At 37.4% G+C, this 23512-nt stretch overlaps 1 protein-coding gene across 6 annotated transcripts in view; it reads left to right on the top strand.

Moving 5' to 3' along the window:
* LOC117411188 (intersectin-2) overlaps positions 1-23512 on the top strand; it is a 78559-nt gene that overhangs the window by 24259 nt on the left and 30788 nt on the right. For 5 of the 6 annotated variants that reach the window (XM_059025773.1, XM_034018459.3, XM_034018460.3 and 2 more), the window contains 18 exons: positions 4320-4412; positions 6920-6983; positions 8331-8494; positions 9330-9530; positions 10368-10464; positions 11675-11817; positions 12240-12303; positions 13137-13274; positions 13790-13893; positions 14547-14809; positions 15339-15488; positions 15682-15822; positions 16158-16245; positions 16679-16818; positions 18566-18705; positions 19050-19540; positions 19900-20021; positions 23018-23196. In XM_059025773.1, the coding sequence (XP_058881756.1) occupies positions 4331-4412; positions 6920-6983; positions 8331-8494; positions 9330-9530; positions 10368-10464; positions 11675-11817; positions 12240-12303; positions 13137-13274; positions 13790-13893; positions 14547-14809; positions 15339-15488; positions 15682-15822; positions 16158-16245; positions 16679-16818; positions 18566-18705; positions 19050-19540; positions 19900-20021; positions 23018-23196 (2771 nt within the window). In that variant the 5' untranslated portion in view covers positions 4320-4330. Of the gene's footprint in view, positions 1-4319; positions 4413-6919; positions 6984-8330; positions 8495-9329; positions 9531-10367; positions 10465-11674; positions 11818-12239; positions 12304-13136; positions 13275-13789; positions 13894-14546; positions 14810-15338; positions 15489-15681; positions 15823-16157; positions 16246-16678; positions 16819-17300; positions 17382-18565; positions 18706-19049; positions 19541-19899; positions 20022-23017; positions 23197-23512 lie in introns of all 6 variants that reach the window. The other variant, XM_059025774.1, reaches the window with a different exon arrangement.

Here is a 23512-nt window from a genome sequence, read left to right as displayed (position 1 = left end):
TCTTATGTCAGCGATGGGTGGGAGTTAGTGGGGGAGTAACACTTTGGCAAACATCAACTTGACAAAGTAATTTTAGCTCAGCAGACTTACTGGGATGTTCACTGCAGTCAAATCAGAATTGGCAGGGAATTTACAATATCAGTGAATTCTAAGCTTTTTCATGAAAACAAACAAACCAAAAAACAACCTGCATTGACATCTTGTATCCATAGTATATGATACAGCTGCGGTTTGTTTTGTAGCAGTGGTGGTGTAACCAGAAGCTTTTTATTAATGGTTAAGATCCCCGTTAGGCTAGTATCCTGCCTGCAGTTCTGTGCTCATTCACACACATGTAATAGACCTAAAATAAATGCACTTTAAACAACTACAGTACTGTATTAAAAAAAAAATTTTTTATTAATTGAGTCATAGACGCTTCAATTTGAATTCCTAATAGTTATGCCCTAGTTTTGGAGCTTGTTCTTTTAATAAATATCCCTTTCAAACAATTTTAGTGTTTCGTATTTTTGAGCTGCTGAAAATTCACAAGTTTTCAGGTCTTTATGTGTTAAAGCCTTAAGTAAGCTATTTTGGGGACAGAATTCCTGTCTGTTCTTATCTAGCGTCTTTTTATGTGACTTTAGTCACTTTTAAAATGCCTCCGTTTCTGTTAATTTTGTGTAGGAAGTTTCTCTTGCTTTTGACCTACAGGAAAGTCACATGATCCTGTGGGATGCCTTTGTGGCTTTAATCTTTCGCTGACAGACATGGGTGAGTCCATGACCACAGTCATTATTTTTTACTGTTGCATCACTGGGTATGGCACAGGATCAAATAGGAAAGCAATACTGGAGTCGAGGGTGAGTAGATCTGGTGTGTACTTAGGAACAGTTTAGTTCCGTCCGCCTATCTGGTACCGACTGTGTGGAAAGGCAGTTTTCCGAGTCTTGTGTAACATGTGGCCAAGCTGTTTATGTTAATGTAGTTGATTCAGGATATGATGTAAGGTACATATCTATATTTCCTACTGCTAATTAGTAAAAAGAAGTGAAGAAATGTGCTGTATGGAAGCTGTACAAACAACATTGCTTGGTCTTAACTGCAGCCTATCCTGTTGTAGAATGTAATAAAAGCAGGTAAACTGACACTCTACCCTGTGAGTACTATTGTCTAATTTTGAACTGCACATGTTTTTTTTTTTGTTCCTCCTGTATTAATTCGTTCCATTTTATGCACAATTATCAATTTATTCTACAGTTTTAGGGCTCAGTTTGATCAGCCTATACCCCCTGGGATAAGATGCAGCTGGATTTAATTGTACGGTACTGATGAATCCCCCTTTTAGGGATGTGCTTGAGGTACATTTTTATGAACATTTAAATGCTTTGCAATGTCAGAGAGAGAGAGATATGAGAGATATGTTGCTCGAGTGCTTGAGCATTACAATTTCCAAGTACTCGCCACTCTCCTCTACATACTAGTGTGCATAAACCTCCCAAACATTGCCACAAGTCCTGTTTTTAAATGCCAATCTAACACACAATCAAGTAATATATTAGGTAATCCATATAATGTTTGCCTTTTTGTGCAGTTAATTGTACTTTGTCAAGTATTACTAAATAACGTAACGTATTCAAATTCACATATTCACACAAGCTTTACATTAAATTGTAAAAAGTGATGCCTGGCCTACGTCTTTGAAGTGTGTCCTTTACTTTAGTGCAGTAGTTCCAACATACAAATAAAAATTGTACTAAACATAAACTGCCGTTCATTTCAAAATCATACAGAACAATTTCAAGTGAAAAAGCCTTGTGCCTAAGGGAAGATTGGAGAATGGGGTCCACAAGTCTGTGGTAATCGCAACTTTTTCTCCCTTTTGAAAGTTTTGTATGAACAGTTGCTGCAGCACAATTTTCTTTAAGTTTTTCCAGCCTCGCTGTTAATGTTTTATGGATCGGCACAGTATTGGGATAATCTTACATCGATTTCAAAACTGCACACGCATTGTCCAAATAAGGTGATAACATGATCACGCCCTGTTCGGCCCACTCTATAGCAAATGGTTATGGAGGTTTGCTTTTTACTGTCATCAGTAGCTCCATCCACAGTAATTTCTGAATGTTTATTTCAAATGGTGACTCATTGAACTTTTTGTGGTATGCTAATTTTGTTTAGCATAATTATTTACATATGTCAGAAAAAACGCTTGTCATTAACTTTCTTACCCCCGTGGCCTGGATACCATACCATGTCTACTATAGCATGAACACAGAGTGCACCGATGAAGCACCAGATTGACTGAGAATAAAACCTGCCCCAGTGTCAATCCTTCTGTGGCACTAGAAAAACTACTTGGAGACAATTGCCAAACCCCTTCCTTTTATAATATCCGCCCTGGCACCACAGCAGTCGGATACGCAACGTACATGATGATAAATTACTAAAATGAATACATACAAAAATATGCGTTTTGTGAAATTTGTCACATGACTGGTTATACATCTAGCATATTATTCGTTTAACCATTTCTTTAGTTTATATGTTTTAAGCGTTTAAAATTCTCGTCCCTAATAGCTTTAACCACCTGTCATCAGTAGCTATCCCAGGAGTACCCCTAAGAATAGATGGTTGATCAAATTGACTCTCTTTTTTGTGTTTGAGCTAAATATATTTGAATACTGATTTATATATATATATATATATATATATATATATATATATATATATATATATATATAAACCCTATACCAGTATTACAGTATACAATGTATTTTATGCATTCTAAAAGCGATCAAAAACTATTTTGGACACTACAAAATTAACAAATGCTGTATTTAAAATAGACTTTGTTATGCAAGATAAGTCCTAATTTGTCATTTTCAGGTTTTAAGTTTGCTCTTAAAACCAGTTTGAGCAAGAATCCCTCCAGCTGAGTAAGATGAATTTGAAGGAGGGAAAAGGTTGACATAAAAATAGATGAAACTGTTATAAGACTGACTTCTGATGGAGGGTGGTTCTTTTTTCCAGACATCATTACTACTAGAGTGTACTTGTATTGCTGCATGATGATATAAGTGACCCGTGGTTTGCCATATCTGTTGGTATTATGGACTCTAAAAATGAAATTATTTTTAAAAAAATGTTAAAAAAAAAAAAAAAAAAAGGTTACTTTGTTATAGAGGGATAAAGTATCTAAAGGTGTTTTTTTTATTTTTTTTCTTCCCTCAATTCAATGCCTTCATTGTTGTAGTACCGGTAGTTTTTCAATATTTATCGCTCATGAAAGCTCGGCAATAATAGCCAAGTTTGAATTAATTGTTCTTGTTTGGGCCAGTTACATAAAGGAAATATATACTTTTAATAATAACCTTTATCTTTTTCACCATTAGCTAATGACTATAATCTATTGGAGCCACACAGTAGAAACCATCTCTGTTTTGCACGTTACTGTGTGTGTACTAGGGGTATAACGACTACTCATTTGATAGAGTCGAATAGTTCAGGGTAAACTAGCTGAACTGGTCGACTAGTTGGGAAGTAGCACACACAGAAAAAAACAGCATATATTTTCACTGTGCTTTATGTTTTATAAAATATTTCTCTAATGCATCAGAGATGAATATTTCATCTTGCATATAATCGGCTCTTTATCAGAAACGGTGACTTCCATTTTAATTTGAGAAATAAATCTGAAAAGTAACATGCAGTTATTCTACGTGTGATACGTTAAGGCTTTAAATTACTGGCTTGTGTGACATTGCTAAACCACCCAAAAAGACTAGGTACAATTTCAAAGTTAGTGCTACGTGGAGATAAGCAGAAAAGGCAACATGTAAATATAGAGAAGAAAAACAAATGCATTTCTCATTAACCGTACTGTATTTTTCACAGAATTATTTCAGCTCCGGAATTATTTATTTACATTCACGTTACTTATTATTTTCACATAGATTGTGAACATTAGTTGAAAGAATATACAGTTGAGTATTACAGTAAACAACAGAAACTTAAAATAGATACTCTGTATAAACTGATGTGCAGTAGCATAGGCTACCATGGAAAATAATAATGAAATACATAAATAAATAACTTACCTAGATGATTTTTTTTTAACTTCAGTAACAAATTATTTATAAACAACAGTTTCTCAAATACCAGCACAGAGGTTGACTACACTTATAATTTTTCGATTAGTCGACTATTTGGCGCTAGCCCTAATGTGTACACTGTCCTACTAAACACGTCATAAAAATAAAAACCTGTGTGTGAATCTTAAAACATAAAGTCTTTGGGTCGGACACAGTTTTAAATATCCCCTTTTTGTTTTTGTTTAGGTGGTCCTAACATGTGGGCCATCACTCCAGAGGAGAGGTCCAAGCATGACAAGCAGTTTAACAGCATCCAGCCTCTGATGGGCTTTGTAACAGGTACAGTAGGATGCTGGTGTTAGCATAGTGCTTACAAGCAAACTCTGCTGTGTAATCAATAAAACATTTGGACAGGGAGAGGTTACAAATTGATATAATACAGGAACCACCATAAGAAGAAGGAGGAGAAATCCAGGTGGTATTGAATACCTGCCTTTCCCCTCTGAGATGGGACCCAGTTTCCAATATAAACAACTGTACTGGTAACTAATGTTCTTTTTTTTTTAACTGACTGACTGCTTCTGAAAATAATCTCAACAGCTTCATTTCTAAAGTAAGGCGATTTGAGAAATTACCGCTGGGGGTGTGCAACTGTGATTTATCCCTTTACAACTGTGGCAACTGAGTTTGTAAATGGGAAAGTTACAAAGGAACCGGCAATTACAACTGCTCTTCTCTGCGGAAGTGGACATTCTTTCAGAAGCAGACCCAGTGTTTGGAGATAGCCAGCATTGTTTCTGAGGAGTTTGATCCTGTCTGACTAACCTTCTTCTAGATATAAGGATTACTGCAAGTTTAGAGTGTATGGCATAGTCTAGACCACTGGTTTTCAAATTAAAAAAAAAAAAAAAAAAAAAAAAAACTGTACCCCTTCTGCCTGGAGGTTTCAGCTCAAGTACCCCTTTTAAAATTTCTGTTCTACTGAATGGTACCACAGTTGCAATAAACGGCAGAATAATCTGATTTAGCAAATACATTTTCTCCCTGTTTATTTAATTTATATTTTGTCACAATATTTTGAAACTATACTAAACTAACCTTTCAGGTGCTAAACAAATATTAAATGTTGATGCACAACGGTTTAGAGAATATATACTGTAATACCATGACAAAAGTTAAATCAGGATAATTATTTTCTTTTTTATACTTACCCCCTATGACTCTTAGAAGTACCCCCAGGGGTACGTGTACCCTGGTGGAAAACCCCTGGTCTAGACTATCAAAAGGCCTTTGACAAAGTGCCACACAAAAGACAGACACAAAACTGGAAGTAGAGAGTAAGGGGAGTAACTTCTAGTTTGGACCAAGTACAGTACTACATAATCAACCTAGACTAATTATCAAGCTTGTAAAATGTGCATACACCACACAAAGCTGTCACATACAGTGGCCCAAGAAAGACCTTGGTGTTGTAGTTGACTTGTCGCTGGTACAGTAGCAACACAATCTGTATTCTATGTGTTCAGATCCCATCCAAACTGGGATTCACTCTGGAATGAGGAGAATAAACATGCTCGCGATACATTTTGATGTATTTAATATTATCGCTGTCTGGTTTGCAGCTTCATGAAAGGTCTTTAAATAGGATCATGTTGCCTTTTATAGAAGGACATTGTTGATCAGCTTGAAAAAAAAGCTTTCAAAACATTGTGCTCATCATGTTGTCACTAATAATTAATAATAATAATACCTGTCTGCTTGACTTTAAATAGTTAAGATCAAAAATCGCCATATCCTGTTTTTTTGTTTTTTTTTAATTTCCATGTGCTTGGTTTGTACAAGCCATAGATACAGTAATTTAACTGTTCTCCAAGTTGGTTGTAGAAAACTATTTCCAAGTTTGCAGAAGTATGTTCCTGTTTATTTGTATATTTTTATATTACAAACATAATACATTTGTATTCTGTCTTGAAGGCACCCTTTTAGGTTATGCCTTAATAATTAGCTATTATAATAAAATATCAAGAAGAAACTAAAAAAAAACCTACAATAGTCTTTTAAATATACCATATTCCATTGAATTTAAGATGCCCTTGAATTTAAGACTGCACAACACTCCACTACATCAGGCGACACGTAACCCAGCAACCACAACAGCACTAATTGCATTGCAAACACAACAGTCAGAACGGTATGCACAATGCCAGCATAACATAAGCACATGGAGATTACTTGCACCTGTTTTTCTCCCAATTTGTGAACTGTGGTATTGCTTGGCATGTCAAAAAATACAGGGGTCTGATCAGCATTTCTGATCTGTCCAAGCTGGTACTGTTGTTTTTTAGAAATGCTGAAATTGTAAAAGCTTCTTTTGAATTCCTCAGGAAGCTAATGACTGTTCCTTGAAAATGGCTGCCTGTATGTCATGGATGATTCAAGACCGGGCAGTAACGCCTTTGTTTGTCTTTTCTCGGCAGTCAGTCACGTTGCTGTTTGTGTAGTGGCATAGTCACGTCTTGTGTTGCCGATTTTAATACATGCATCACTGTACTGTACTTGAATTTAAGATGAAGGCTATTTTTGAAAATTCGAAGTAATACGGTACTTAAGGTGTTTTAAGAACAACATAAGGCTTGCCAGTGGATATTTGTGTCACTGCCAAGGCTGCTATATCTTCCTAACTATAAGAGCCTTTGATAACTGATTCATCCCAGGGAGACTGATTTTCACCCTTGTTAAATATTGAATAGCGCTTTTATAGATATCCTAAGGGTTATGGTTCTATGAGCAGACGCTAACCTGTTTGATGAAGTGTTTGATTACATTTTGTTTGGCTGTACCGGCAGGAGATCAAGCTCGGAAGTTCTTCCTGCAGTCTGGGCTTCCAGCACCAGTCCTGGCTGAGATCTGGTGAGTTACTCAAGTCTAGAGCAGTGGCGTGCAAGGCGTGTATATAAAAATGACAGCCAATTAGTCCAAGTTTTTACCTTTCAAATGAGCCGTTGTAGAACCGGAGAAATTATGTTTGAAGTGGGTGAGTCTCGGTGAAACTGCGGTGAACAGAGCCGAAATGGCGGCTTTCATGAGGCGCCAAGTTTATAAAAAATAAATAAATAAATACAAATATTTTAACAGGTGTTGTTTCCCGGATTTAATGTAAATCACATATTTTTTTCTAGATTTAACCACAAAAGGTCCAGATTTAGCTAAATACTGTACTTTAAATACATTTTAAATCAGTCTATAAATCTTTTTTATGTTTCTTTGCTTAGGTGATGGCTCATTTCATACACCTGCATATAGATGACAGAAAAACAACGTTGAAAAACAAACCAGTGTTTTTATTTAGTAGATTATATGGGGGGCATTACAGCTATGGCCAAAAGTTTTGCATCACACCCTATAGAATTAATGTTACGTTGACATATTGAAATTACATATCGCTTTGAAGTTTTCAAAAAATTGAAAAATGTGACATTTCGAAATACTGTACTACTATTGTAGACTTTTGAGATACCATTTTATAGTTTCTTAGATTGCATGATGTTAAATAAAACATCGAAATTATGTTCATATATATATTTTAATTATGTCTGCATCCTCATATTCTATTCGATGATGCAAAACTTTTGGCCATATATGTAAATTATATTCGAGTACAAAGCCTACGGTGTGGTACTGATAACTACTGTACCGCGTAGTGCATACCACTCCTGTGAGTCCAGGTGCAGACTAGCGGTACCGCACCGTGAAAATGTCCAGCGGTGCTGCGCCTGTCTGACTCGGGCTTTGCACTCTGACTTGTGTATGTATTCAGCTAAATCTGGACTTTTTTTGATTACATTTTTGGAACTAATTCGTGATTTACATTCAATCTGGGTAAACCCCGTTAAAACATTAGTGCTTTTTTTTGCACTTGTCGCCCCATACGTGGAATCCGCCATTTTGGCTGCAGTTTCACCAACACACTCACCACTTCAAACATTATTTCTCCGGTTCTACAAGTCCTGGAGTGATTGTCAACGGCTCATTTGAAAGGTAAGAACTTGGACTAATTAGCTGTCATTAATGTATTTATTTAAAATGTTCTCTCCCCCCGTACTGACTCTCGGTGCCCCCCCCACTTTTGTGCACCACTGGTCTAGAGGTCCACTCCAGACAGAAATTAGGGTGTAACCTGACCTTTTTCTGGAAAATGTTTGTTTGGATATTTTTAAGAAGGCAGGGTTGAAAAAGATCTTTCCTTTTCTCTACTAGGGCCCTTGCAGATATGAACAAGGATGGGAAGATGGACCAGCAGGAATTCTCAATAGCCATGAAGCTGATCAAGCTGAAACTGCAGGGTCAGCTTCTGCCCTCCACACTCCCTTCAGTAATGAAGCAGCAGCCAGTACCATCCCCGCTCATGTCCTCACGCTTCGGTAAATATAGTAATATATCATTTATGTACTACCTGTATATGCAATTCTTAATGGACTGCTGTCTACTGCAGTAACTGAAAAGTTGAGTTTGGCATGGGAGCACTGTGGACTAGTTAGGAGTTGACAGTTTGCAGCTATGAACACTGATGCCAGCTCAGCTGCTAATTACCATGCTCAGTAATTCTAAAAACTATGGCATTTGCATACACCTTCTTTTGCCTCCTGTTGTAAAACTATATAAACAGGACCACACTTATGACTTTTGTCTTTGGGTTTTGGGGACTTATAAGCAGCTTTACAAAGTGACATTATGACAACTGTTGGTTGTGCTGTCTGACAATGACTTTTTAATGCTGCTTTGGAAACCCTGAAACTAGGTATGTGGAGGTACCCATGGTTCAATTTCACAAACCAATTCTACAGTAGGTAGCTGATTTCTTAAAATGTTTTGTGAGTCAAATATGGACATGTTTTTGCTTGAAGTCTGCTATGTTCTAGATATGCTTTGTAAAACTGACCACTGGTGATGGGCAGTCACTAAGATTTTCACCAAGGGCTGTGTAACTGTGTTTGCCTACAAGCGCAATATGGGCACTGTTTATATTATGCAAGAGTTCCACTCCACCATCAATAGAAGATTAAAACAGAAAAGTGTTTTTGTTTTTGCACCTATTAATCCTTAAAGTTGGTTGAGAATGTTTGTTGTCATGGCTTGGTCTTGGTGCCGCGCCTGTGTACTGTAATGGTCTTTGATGGCTGGGGTTGAACATCTTGGTTTAAGAGTTGTTTATATATAATCGCACAAAACATCTAATGTGTTTTACTTGTAAACTAGGAATGGGAAGCATGCCAAACCTCTCCATCCTTCCTACCATGCCTATGTACACCCCCTTGGCACCCACCACGTCTATGACCCCCATGACCTCACTGCCTCCCTCTGGAATCTCCACCCCCCTGGTGCCTTCAATCAGCACGCCGTCGTTGCCTAACGGGGGCAACGCAATCCTCCTTCCCCTCTCTATGCCTCTGTCATCAAGTAAGTGACAAATACCACCTGCCCCTTCCTTTACTGCTTATTGACACACTTGCAAAGATCCTGTCCATCATTACCCTTAAGAAAATATCTTATTATAAGTTGCATATAGCCTGAAAAATGAATGGGTTCCAATATAATTTATATTCCTCTGTCATTTACCAGAAATGATTGTTTCCAAAAGACAAACAGTGTCCCCTCGACTGGCTGAGCTCTTCATATTGCATAAAACAGGGAAAGAACTCCAAAACCAAAAAGCAACAGTTGATGACCTTTTTATTTTATTATTTTTTAAAATTTTTATCTGAAGTAGGTTTTTTTTTCGGTTACTACTACACTAACGTGGCTTTGTATATATTTTTAAAATTAATATGCACGATTGTATTAATTACCTTGTTGATTATCCACTATATTCCAATAGGCAATATCTGTCTTGTGCTGCAATCCCAGATACTGTTCATCACTAAATAAATACAGGGTTGTCTGTTAGATTATTTATTTATTTATTTATTTATTTATTTATTTATTTATTTATTTTTATTTAATTAATTGCAGATGACCTCTGGGTACAGGCTTGTATCTGTGTTTAAAGAATGTTCAGTTAGAAAGGGATTCTTTGTGCAGTCCAGCTGTACCTGTAGCTGTGTTTTGACTTGTGAATCAAATTTAGTGGAACTTACATAAGAGACTGTACAGACACTAATGATTATTCCGTCATCGTTCATTTGTTATCCACAATGCTATTAGAAGTCAAATCTGTGAAATCTGCAAGAGGTGCATACTGTTAATTTGTCTGGACTTCTCTGGCGGGTGATTTAATCACAGTATGTTTAATGTCAGCCCTGCCCCAGACGGGTTCCTTTCCTCAGTCCTCGATGGGATTTGGAAGTACAAGAATGCAAAAGGCACAGTCCTTGATTGACTTGGGGTCAAGCAGGTAAGAGTTTTATTCCTACCATAAACAGTGAAATGTAAGTTGACGTGTTAAAATCTTACCTAGGTAAATCTTTTATATGTGTTCCTGAAGTAAAAACATAAATAAAAATAGAATAAATAATCCATGGTTTAAATTTGGTTAGCCTGTTTATTTATTGAGACTGAGTGCGATGGAAGAACATGAACATAGAATATTGAAGTGCAACTGAATATGGTGTAACAGTAAACTCATGCCTCAAATGCAGTTTTGGCACTATATTGTGTGGTGGCACCCCAAATATTGTCCATTTACTTCCAATGCAGAAGAACCGAGTAGGATGTTGTAAATATTTTAACCTGAAAATCAGTTTTTGGAATGGTGACAAATACAGATGTTTCACTAAATGCTGATTATTCTGTATTGATAGTAAATTGGACATACCCGATTTATTACTTGCTGTTTTTTATTATTTTTGAAGAGAACATATTTAGGTCTGAGTGGGCTTAAAGGGTATACAAGGACCTTTCTATTTTATTGTGTTACATGTTCCCATGTGTTGCTACAACTGTTTATGTAAGGTGTGTGTATTGTTTTAATTTTTTAGTTCTGAGCGGTCCATGTGGGTAAATGTGAAGCCATCTTGAGGCAGGGAATGCAATTTAAAAGTTTAAAAGTGGTGAAAATGTAAAAAAAAAAAAAAAAATTAAAACAATACACACACCTTACGTAAACAGTTGTAGCAACACATGGGAAGATGTAACACAATAAAATAAAAGGTCCTTATGTACCCTTTAAAAGGCAATACAGTTATTACTCCTAGTCGTTCTGTATTGCTAGAAAATTCATGATATGGCCGTCTTATTAAAATCCTTTCATATTTTTATAGTGGGGACCGTTATCAGTGAAACCAAGATATTTAGTGTAGTAAGTTAGGTGTCTGAGTGCGGTAAAAAGAGGAATAAAAGTCCCACCCCCAGTCGTTCTGTTTCAAGACTGCTGTTCCAATACTTTTGGCAGGGTAGTGTATATACTGTATAAAAATAAACACATACATTACAGTATACACCTGCACTTACAACAAAACTGTAGGGAACAGCAGCAGCAACAGTATGCTTGTTTGAAGTCCAAACTGATATAGAACAGAATTAGTCACTTTCATTAATGATGTTCGAGGGGCTGGGAAAACAGTTAGTTATTAAATTTAAGAATTCTGTATTGCCTTTCCTCACAGCTCCAATTCTTCCTCGACAACATCTCTCACTGGGAACTCTCCCAAGGCTGGCTCCGGTGACTGGGCAGTGCCCCAGTTATCCATACTAAAATACAGGCAGATGTTCAATAGTCTGGACAAAGCTATGACTGGACACCTCTCAGGTGAGCGTTAAAGGTTTCCCCAGCCGTGGTAGCATAGCTGAATAGTTTTGTTATGCTAATAAATAGAGAGAAGCAAAAATGGGGGGGCGGTTGGCAGTTTTATGTCAATGGAATTGTCATTACTTTATCCTTCTTTGTTTTTTTTCTGTATTTATTTGTGACACACAGTGAGTTGAAATAAGCTAAACCTATTGCTGTGTAATGACTTCTTTAACATTCACAAAACACTAAGCTGTTAGACGATTTATTTTTGGCCGGTTTTATAAAAGCATCTGTCCTGCATTTTCTTTAACAAAACACCCATCCCCATGTACACCTTATTTGCCGATTTATTCACGACGCTGTGTGGTGCATGGTAATGGATCTCTTTTCTACTTATTTGCTGTGTATGACTCATGTTCATTGTTCTTTGCATTTTCCAGGTCCACAAGCCAGAAATGCTCTCGTCATGTCAAATCTCACTCAAACACAACTAGCCACAATCTGGTATGTTTTGGTATACCAAAGAAAAGAGTTTATGCCATGAGTTCTTGATGTTTTGTTTTAATTCTCAGTCAAATTTCATTTTACTATATTATTAGAATGCAGTATCCAATTTTTTATTTTATTTTAAATTTTACAAGCATCCCTGTAAGTGGAGCTTGTATGAGTTTGTCAACCTTGACAAACTGAACTAACATGCTGCCATTATGAGGTCATGTGGCTTTTGATGTTACAGACTGTGTACTTTGTTACTGTTGTAATTTTTGGTACACAGCTTTAAGTGTTCTTACATTCCATTAGCGTTTTTATCCAGTAAAAATAAACCCTTTTACTGCTGCATTACTTTAAATTGTATTTAGAGAACCATAGCTTTTCAGTAAACATTTCAGTGCCACATTGTGCTTAACTTTAAATCTGATGTGGCATACCCCTTCGAGTATACGACACACGCCTTGGAGTGTATACTACCAGTGATGCTTGGTTTTTGTTCACAAAAACTAATTTCTTGTTTCTTTCTTAGCTTTAACTCTGTCAGCACTAAGTAAATTTATTTAAATAAAATAAATTGGACAACTAATGAAATAGTTTCAGTGTATTGTATTGAAAAATAAATAAAAATTATCATATACATAGTATGTTGGTATATACATATTAGTTTTATTGGTCTGCTGTTTTGAGTGGAGTTATCTTTCTAATGCTGTAAAGCAGTCTGCTGTTTTGAGCAAATTCCTAGTCCTCAGTACAGGTGCTCAGTGTGGAGTTGAATGCCTTTATGAGAGGTCAGGCTGTTTAATTCCACAGTGCTGTCCGGTTCAAATTTATAATGTCTTTTTCAGGAACCTGGCTGATATTGACAGAGATGGGAAGCTAAAAGCTGAAGAATTTATTTTAGCCATGCATCTGGTTGACATGGCTAAAACAGGGCAGCCTCTTCCACTATCTCTGCCTCCAGATTTCATACCTCCGTCATTCAGGTATCATTGTCTAAGAACAGTAACACCATAAATCACAGCGTGAAATTTAACGTGCCCAGTGAAAGAAAGTGGCATTGGGAGATGTGTTCTTAAGAACAACCTATCCAATTAGCATTAGCACCCGGGCGCAAGCAGTTATTCCTCTGGTTATTTTGACTGTTTCCTTTGAATTGGAGCCGTGTGAATATTTTATGACTTTTACTTGGTTCCCAGATATGAGTGTGCTACAAATTTTATTTTAAGTCAGTCAGCGCTAATGCCTTTTTTTCTGCCTCTGGTTTCGAGTTGAAAGTGATTTGGAAATGTAGTTTAAACAGCACACCACGTTTGTGTGACATAATGTTAATTTGATTTAGGGCGATCTGAACTCAGAAGGGAGAGCACTTTTTTTTTTTTTGCTGTAAATGCCTGGAAGCAGACTTGAATTCTTCCCTGCTGATGGGAACTGTAATAATCTTATATGTATCAGTGAACAAAGCACCATCTTTATTCTAGGTTTTCTTTTTCATTTATAGAGGTGGGGAATGGGGTAATACAGTCAATGGGACATTACCCCCCTATCAAGGAATTCTGGGAATTCCGGAAGAACCTGCAGAACCCCCACAGAAGATAAGCCCAGGTATTATTGTATAATATGCTTTCATTTTAATTTTTTCACTACCAATTCCCTGATATTATTGTTGACCTGCCATCACTGAGATTGATTGGGTGAAATTGCCAAACCATTATTAATACAGTATCCCCAGTACTGTTACAGCATGATAAAACAGCATGTCCCTAGATCGATAACTTGTGTCATATTGTATAAGGATTGCCTAAATGATTTGTTTTTGTGTCCACTGCCAGCACGAAATGAATTGCTTCTATCTCTGGAACTATTGGTTCTGTTGACTTGAAACTTAATAGGATAACAAACACACTTGGGGAATTTGTGGGTTGACCTTGACTAGCTCTGGGTATGTGCCAGCTCAAGAAATCTAGTTACATTGCTCCAAAATGACTCAACACATGTATTTTATTGTTGTTTTTCAAATTTGAACTTTCATATAAAGGAATACTAATTAAAGGTGGACTTTTGTCCAACAGTGGTTTTCCTGTTATTTAAAGATTAGCGTATCTTATTGCGTGTTTTTGTTACAAAACATCAGTTTATTTTTCTTGCAGGATTTTGCAGCTGCATTTGTTTTATCCTCTTGCTCGCTATATATCAGAAATGTATTCCTTCCAATACTAGATTTATTGATATCGTGTCTATTCTGCTTGACAATATAGTAACCTTTGAGGACAAGCGGAAGGAGAACTACCAGCGTGGGAACGCCGAGCTGGAGAAGCGGAGGCAGTTACTGCAGGAGCAGCAGCAGCGGGAGCAGGAACGACGGATGAAGAAGGCGCAGGAGGAGAGGGAGAGGTGGGAACGGGAGCAGCAGGAGAAGGAGAGAAAGCGGCAGTTAGAACAGGAGCGCAGGATCGAGAGGCAGCGGGAGATCGAGAGGCAGAAGGAGGAGGAGCGCAGGAAAGAGATGGAGCGCAGAGAGGTGCATTGAACTCTTGCTTATTGTTCTGTATTGGGCCTTCTAGTCCAGGCTCCTGTTGCAGACATGTTCTTATTTGTTTAATTGAGCCAATTTAATCTTAAGGTCCTTTTTATTAGTTAATTATTTTGTTATACATATGAAACCGGGACCGGGAATTGCCTTCGGTCAACCCAATTGTAAACTCTTCTCAGTTTGTGGGTCCCAGGAACACTGCCCATTCCAACCCCCAGCCAACCCTTTTTGCTGCAAGATATGGTAACATTATCATGTATTTTTGAAATTATGTAGTTTCACTCCCCTTTACCAGGGAAGAAAGCGATTCTGCCAGTTCAACTGTTGCACCAACATGTTGTCAGATTGCTGCAGTGTTAAATATGTTTACTTCACCTGTAGTTGTGTTCTTGAATGCACACTTGGGTTTACATGCAAACAGATGATTTAATGGTGAATGCTCATCACCTGCATCCCAGTCTTCGCCCTGAAACTGAAACAATGGAGTGCTGATGAAGTTGCTGCTGTTCTTTTTCAGGCTGCGAAACAGGAGCTTGAACGACAACGGAAGCAGGAATGGGAGAGAACCCGGCGCCAGGAACTGATGAATCAGAGAAACAAACAGCAGGAAGACATTGTCAGATTGAAAGCGAAAAAAAAGAGCCTGGAGATGGAGCTAGAGGCCGTGGTCAGTGGAGATGCTATGCTTCTGTCACACTGTTAACATGCTGAGGGCCATATGCATTTTTATATTAACCCTGTGTAAATGTGCATTTATCTGTTCCCAGTAGGTACATTTGTTACTAGCAGATTTTCAAACAACCATCTGATCATCTTTCCATAGCAAGGCTGTAATCAGGTATCTCATTCATTCTGCCCAGGGTGACAAACACAAGCAGATCTCTGGCAGGCTGCGTGATGTTCAGAACAAGAAGGTGGTCCAGAAAAGTGAACTGGATCTGATCGATCACAAGCGGGACCGTCGGATCATGGAAATCAATAACCTACAGCAGCAGCTTGAGGTTTAAACACATTCTGTGTTCTTGGTGAACAAACTGTGTCTGATTTAATTATGTGCAGTGTTTTGTTTTTTTGTTGAAAAAAATCGAACATTATCCAGGTGTTTTTTATTATGATTCTGCATTTTTCAATTCTCTGAAGTTGTGTGCTCATATTGCTTTACTTTGACTTCCAGAAAACACTGAACATACTGTTTTGATATGTTGTGTTTATAGTTATTACATGCTCAGGTTTGGGAACTTAACCCAAATGCACACAAACACATTCACTGTAATCTGATTTGCTGTTCAAATTTCAAGGAATATGTCATTTCTAAAAAGCACTTTTCATTCTTCAGAACTACCAGAAAAAGCTCACTCAATTGGTCCCGGAGCAGCAGATGCTTACTGAAAGGCTTAAAAACACAAACCTTAACAATGTGCAGAGTAAGTATAGACTATATTGTGCTGGACAGACTTTGGTATACATTTTAAATGTTTTATTACTTCCAGCTGACCATTATTTATTTTCATTTTATAGACTGATGTGTAATGAACATGTATGATCAGTCATGCAGTGGGTGCCTGAATGTATATGAGGCTTTATCTTGTCCACCCCTGTTTACAAAACACTCTAATGGAAAATGCAGTCCACATGCAAGGTTGGCAGGGAATTGATTATGTTTTTTTAGGAGGACTCTGTTTCAAAAAGAATCATGTGCAAGTTGCTATAATAACTGTCAAGTTAAAAAATTGACACAGCTGTCATCACACTGTCAGTAGTGTCTGTTAGCAGGTATTAAAAATGCAAATTGGATGCTATAACTGAATACTAAAAAAAAAAACTAAAAAGTGTTTGTAAATGATGTTCCCTCATTAGCTACACCACTCACGACTCTGATGAAGAGTCGATCTGAAAAGGATGGCTCGTGTCGTATGCTGAAAGAGCAGCTGGATGCTTTGGAGAAAGAAACGTCGTCAAAATTGACTGAAATGGAAGTGTTTAATAAGGAGCTTAAGGTAAGAGCTACAACTTTAAAAAGATACTGCTTTTATAATATTTGTTTCTCATCCATTTTCGTTAAGCATAAACACTTCTCTAATGTCCTTGCATCATGCAGTTTTCAGTTGTATGTTTTTGGAATACAGCTGAGGTCATCACTGGGGGGTAGAAAAAAGTTTACAAAAACCCACGTGCATGCTTGGACGTGAAGCGCTGCGTCTCAGTTGAACTGCCCGCTAATACCCTGAAGTAGTTACATACCCATTGCTATTTGAAACCTCCTTTATAAAAGTGGTTTATAGAGCCACATAGCCCCATATCAATAACAAGCACATTTGTTGAGGGAAGCTATTACCCACAGCTTTTCATTTTCAGTACCAAATGTGTGGTTAACAAAAACACTAATACCTACTAATTGGTTTAATTCCTACTTTGTGTTCTGTGTCATTAACTTTCAACTCGCTCTTCTTAATCTCTCTCCTTCTGTGCTATCTTGCAGTGTGAGGATATGGATGACTCTGTCCTTCAGTGTCTTCTCTCTTTGCTGGGTTGTCTCAGCAACCTCTTCCTCTTAATTAAGGTTATTTTATACTTTGTTGTGTTTTTCCTTTTCTATTGTGAACATCATCTGTTCCATTTGCTTGTCTCATACCTCTCTGGTGTATGAAAAGCATAACCCTTTTTTTTTTTTTCTTGGTAAATATTTTCTTTCTGAAAGTTACATAGGATTGAGGTTTGCACTTCAGTTTGTATTTGAATGAATGCCTGCTGGAATATTTATTTTTCTGGTTTTTTTTTATTTTTATTTTTTTAAATACCTCTTCCTATATTTATCTCTTCCATACTAACTTCATGTATCGCCAGTACCTTCACCATGGTGTATGTTCACAAATATGTGAAATACTGTGGTGTGTCATGTGTTTACACTCATTAGCAAAATAATACAACTTGTACATCTTCAAGTAGACACATTTCAAGGGCAAAACTTAAGTTTTACCCCAGTTTTTGTCTACCGAAGGATTTTGGTTTTACTGTGGAAGAGGGGGGTGGGGGTGGGTGGATCTTGAATCTCAGTCTGCAGTGCTTCCTGAGTCTTATGCTGAATGTTTGAGATGGAGATTCATGTGAATTTCATAAAATATGTACCTGGTAGAAAACTGTGATCTGAAGAGGATATTATCCCCTCAGATAAGGATATCGTTGGGGCATCTCTATAGGTCAATCTTGTATTTTAAACATAATCTAGAGAACAATTTACCCAAATTGGTTTCTAATACTTACCTAAAGTAAGTATTAGAAACCAATTTCTTAAAGGAAATCAAAAACGATCCTTAACAAATTGGGCAAGTGTGATTTAATCAATATTATAATTTGTATCTCAGGGCTATGGTGACTTAATCATAAGTTACTCAAGCTGTGCTCACCAGAACCATGAAGTGCATTATCAAGTACCAAGGCACAGAACTTACAAAAAATGATTCCAGTAAATGTTATATGAATTTGGTACATAGTAAGAAAATAATTTAGTCCCTGCATTCCTTCATGTGACGTGCAGGAGAAGCTCAGCATAGAAATACGATTTATTTTATTTATGTACTCTATGTACTTCAGTAAAGGTATATCTTCACAAGCCATTTATACACACAAGAGACTGAAATGAAATAACAGGATGTTGGATATGCCATATGAGAATATTCCCAGATTCATTTTTCCAAGTGATTTGTATAAAGGTATGCAGAGCGTTCAATGATTGTGTTTTTGTAGGAGCTTCGGCAGAGTCAAAACAAACAGCAACGCGCTATTGAGCAGCTTTACAAGATCAAAGAGGAGAAACTGCGTGAGATTGAGAGGCGGAAAGAACAAGAACATTCGCAAAAAAGGAAGGCAGAGGAGGAAGCCATAAGGTAACTAAGCTGCCCCCCACTGGTGAGGTCACCTCTTCTTTACTGGATAACACGATAGCTTTCGAAACACAAAAAGCGTTGCTATACATAGAGGTACAATGACTGTTATATATAGCACTTATATATCACTAAGGTGCTAAAGTTACAATAATAATGCTGCTCACTCACAACCCCATACATGCTTGAATATGGGTTCATAGGTTACAAGATTAATATTGTGTATAAAATTGCTACAATAAAGCAAGCATTAAGATTCTGGAACAGGATTTGAATTTTGAGGGCTTATTTCTGACTACTTTCCAGGATTTACTGTGCCGTTTTTTTTTCCTGTTGTCCTCTTGCAGAAAAGCAAAACAAGAAAAAGATAACCTGTGGAGGGAAAAGGTCAGAAGGGAGGAAGAAGAGCGTCAGAAGAGGATGCAGGAGGAACGATCACAGAAGATGCAGCAGGAGGAGGAGCTGGAGGCCGAGGCCAGGCTGCGGGAGACACAGGAAGGGGCGATGCGGGAGCAAAGAGAGGCTGAGGAAATGCAGCGCAAAGAGGAGGAGGAGCGAAGGCAGGCACAGGCCCGAAGAGAGAAGGAGGAAGAACAGAGGAGACAGGCCCAGGTGAGGAGAGAGGCTGAGGAAGAGAAGAGGCGACAAGAGCAGCTAAGGAAAGAGGCAGGGGAGAGGCAGCATAAGAAACAAGAAGACGAGGTAGCGAAGGAGGCTATGGAGCAGAGGAGGCAACAGCAGCAGAATTCAGAGAATTTCACCAACATCAAGATCGACCTGCAAGAAAAAATCTCTTCCATGGTGAAGGGGTTTGACGAGAAAGACTCTAAAACAAGAGGTATGGTTACAAATGTTGGAATAAGTCTTACAAAGCTCCTTGAGAGACAGTATTTTTTATTTTCATTTTTATTAATAGCATGTACTTATTTTATTTCCATGAATGATGATCTAAACCAGTGCAACATTATTAACACAAATTATTCAGACTATAACATAGTCTTTTTTGAGGTGAATTGAGGTATGGTGACCATACAAATGTTCCCATAAAAACAAAACACAATTTTGTTTACTTATTTTCTTTTAGGTATGTTAAGTTCTGTACGGCTATTTCAGTTACTGAAAATGATGTTGAAACAGTGTGAGAACTACTGTATGCATTGAAACTGATTGACCTGCGTGCATTGTATTTTATTACAGGAATCAGAACTACTCTTTCAGGACACAGGACATCGGCAGTGTTGGTCACTTACAGGGCACTTTACCCCTTTGAAGCTAGGAATCTCGATGAACTCGCTTTCAGTGCTTCTGATCTGATTGAGGTACAATATTACAGGACCTTTTCGCAAAGCTACAGTTCCTGTGCACTGTGAATGTGATGCTGCTGCAAACGGGAAATACTGAATGATCGATTCAATAATTGCATTTTTGTATCACGCATAGTTAATAACATTGTTTAAGTTTATCAATGAAAATGCACCAAACGCCCTGCCTTGCTATTTACAGTATTTCTGCCAGACAAGCAGTGGGCCTGCTCTTCTTTTCCTGCATGTGTTAACTAGCATCTGATTTGCTGGTCCTGTTTATATCGAATACCCCTCTGTGTATTCGATATAAACAAACAAAAAAGTGCGCTGACTGTATATAGTTTGCGCTTCTTTGGAGGTTCAAAATTAACTGTTATATAATGAATATTTAACAATATTCAATAGCGTTTAATAAATAAATAAATAAATAAATAAAACATCAGTGATGTGAAACGCAATTTTGGAGTAACGATCAGCTTGACCTATAGCGGGTGTGCATGTTGTGGTAATAAGTCAATTTATTTGTAATTATTATTATGATGATGATGTTCACAGATAGTGAAGGTTAGGTGAAAGACAGTTTTCATAAACTCGTGTCTAGTTTATATAGATTACATTCCAAAGTACTGTAATCTCTTTGGAATAAATATTTTAGTAACACTCCTGTAGTATGTTAAACTTGCTTTAGGCTTGTTGCAAATGTCATTTTTTTTCTTCTCCTGATGCTACCAAGGCGTAATTACCCCTCGCATTCAATTGTTGTGCACAAGCTTTTACTTATAACAGCAACGAAATTAAAATAATCATGTCTGGGGGAGAGGAATGGAGTGAAAATATATGTGGGCGGTACAATCATTGATCTTTATTCCAATGATTCGATTTAGTGTGCCCAATTAATCAATTGCTATTTGGGGACTTAACTGACAGTCCTAATTTCTATATTTTCATAGGATGTTCGTGTTCGGATAGTCGCTCATAATTTTAAAAAGTTCTATAGAGATATATATATATATATATATATATATATATATATATATATATATATATATATATATATATATATATATATGTGTGTGTATATATATATATATATATATATATATATATATATATACATACATACATACACAGTGCCTTGCATAAGTATTCACCCCCCTTGGACTTTTCCACATTTTGTAGTGTTACAACCTGGAATTAAAATGGATTTAATTGGGATTTTTACCATTTGATTTACACAACATACTTAACATTCTCAAGGTGCAAAATATGTTTTATTGTAACACAAAAGTTAATTAAACAGAAAAAAAGACATTTGTTGGTTGCATAAGTATTCACCCCCCTGAGTCAATACTTGGTAGAAGCACCTTTGGCAGCAATTACAGCTGTGAGTCTTTTTGGGGTAAGTCTCTACCAGCTTTGCACATCTGGATCCTGCAATTTTTGTCCATTCTTCTTGGCACAATTGCTCAAGCTCTGTCAAGTTGGATGGGGACCGTTGGTGAACAGCAATTTTCAAGTCTTGCCACAGATTCTCAATCGGATTGAGGTCTGGGCTTTGACTGGGCCATTCTAAGACATTCAGGTTCTTGTTTTTAAACCACTCCAGTGTAGCTTTGGCTGTGTGTTTAGGGTCATTGTCCTGCTGGAAGGTGAACCTCCGCTCCAGTCCCAGGTCTCTTGCAGACTGAAACAGGTTTTCCTCTAGAATTTCCCTGTATTTGGCTCCATCCATCTTGCCCTCAATCCTGACCAGTTTCCCAGTCCCTGCCGATGAACAGCATCCCCATAACATGATGCTGCCACCACCATGCTTCACCGTGGGGATGATGTTCTCAGGGTGATGAGCAGTGTTGGCTTTGCGCCACACATAGCGTTTTGCGCTTCGGCCAAAAAGTTCAGTTTTGGTCTCATCAGACCAGAGAACCTTTTTCCACATTTGCTGTGTCTCCCACATGCCTTTTGGCAAAATCCAAACAGGATTTGATATGGGTTTTTTTCAGCAATGGCTTTCTTCTCGCCACTCTTCCATAAAGCCCAGCTTTGTGGAGCGTCCGGGTTATAGTTGTCCCATGGATGGTTTCTCCCATCTCGGCTGTGGATCTCTCCAGCTCCTTCAGAATTACCATTGGCCTCTTGGTTGCTTCTCTGACTAATGCCCTCCTTACCTGGTCACTGAGATTTGGTGGACGGCCTTCTCTAGGCAGAGTCGTGGTGGTGCCATATTCTTTCAGTTTTTTAGTAATGGATTTAACGGTGCTCCGGGGGATGTTCAAAGTTTGGGATATTTTTTTATAACCCAACCCTGGTTGGTGCTTCTCCAGAACTTTATCCCAGACTTGTTTTGATAGCTCCTTGGTCTCCATGATGCTGTTTGTTTAGATATGATCTCTAACAAACTCTGGGACCTTCCAGAAACAGGTGTATTTAATCTGAGATCATGTGACACTTTAATTGCACACAGGTGGACTCCATTCAACTAATTATGTGACTTCTGAAGGCAGTTGGTTGCGCCAGAACTTATTTAGGGGTGTCACAGCAAAGGGGGTGAATACTTATGCAATCAAGACTTTTCAGTTTTTTATTTGTAAATAATTTTGAAAAATATGTAGATTTTTTTTCCCACTTCGACATTATGGACTATTTTGTGTAGATCTGTGACAAAAAATCCTAATTAAATCCATTTTAATTCCAGATTGTAACACTACAAAATGTGGAAAAGTCCAAGGGGGGTGAATACTTATGCAAGGCACTGTATATGTATATAATCTATATACGAGGCAGGATGCATATATCTTATATGGAGAAAATTTGGACCCAAGACTGTCTGTCGAATTAAGCGAAGGTGTCGAGTTATCCACCAGTCGAGTTAACTGAAATTGACTGTGTGTGTATGTGTGTAATATATATATATATATATATATATATATATATATATATATATATATATATATATATATATATATATATATATATATATATAGATATAGATATATATATAATGTAATCTATAGGTTGATGAGACCACTATTGGAGGAGAGCCTGGCTGGCTTTATGGAAGTTTTCAAGGACACACAGGCTGGTTCCCTGCAAACTATGTGGAAAAAGTAGCTGAAAAGAAAGTACCATCAGCTTCAAAAACAGCCTTACTTCCACCCACTGTGTCCAAGTCCTCTACCTCACACTCTTCTGGGTAAGTTACTTTTTCTTGGTCCTTTTCCTGCCAAGGTCTTAAACATATTTAGAACAACACATAACTTTTGAATTAGGTAGCCTCTCATTATGTAGAACTTGTATTATTTACATTGGGAACATCCTGAGAGAAAGTGTGCCGCCTTAACTGTGTGTTCTGCTAAATCTTGTGAACTGTCCCCATTCTATAAACAATCCTTATCTTGGGTTCTTGAGGGTATCAGAACCTTGAATTCTGGCATCTGTGACATGGTTTTAGTACAACTTAACCAAATTTGATGAAAGAATGTATTTCTGAAGCTATGAATGCTTGGTCA

Source organism: Acipenser ruthenus, chromosome 6, assembly GCF_902713425.1.
Source record: "Acipenser ruthenus chromosome 6, fAciRut3.2 maternal haplotype, whole genome shotgun sequence".
Taxonomy (NCBI): Eukaryota; Metazoa; Chordata; class Actinopteri; order Acipenseriformes; family Acipenseridae; genus Acipenser; species Acipenser ruthenus.
The sequence above is the reverse complement of the archived record's forward strand: the minus strand, read 5'-3'. Positions and strand labels throughout refer to the sequence as shown.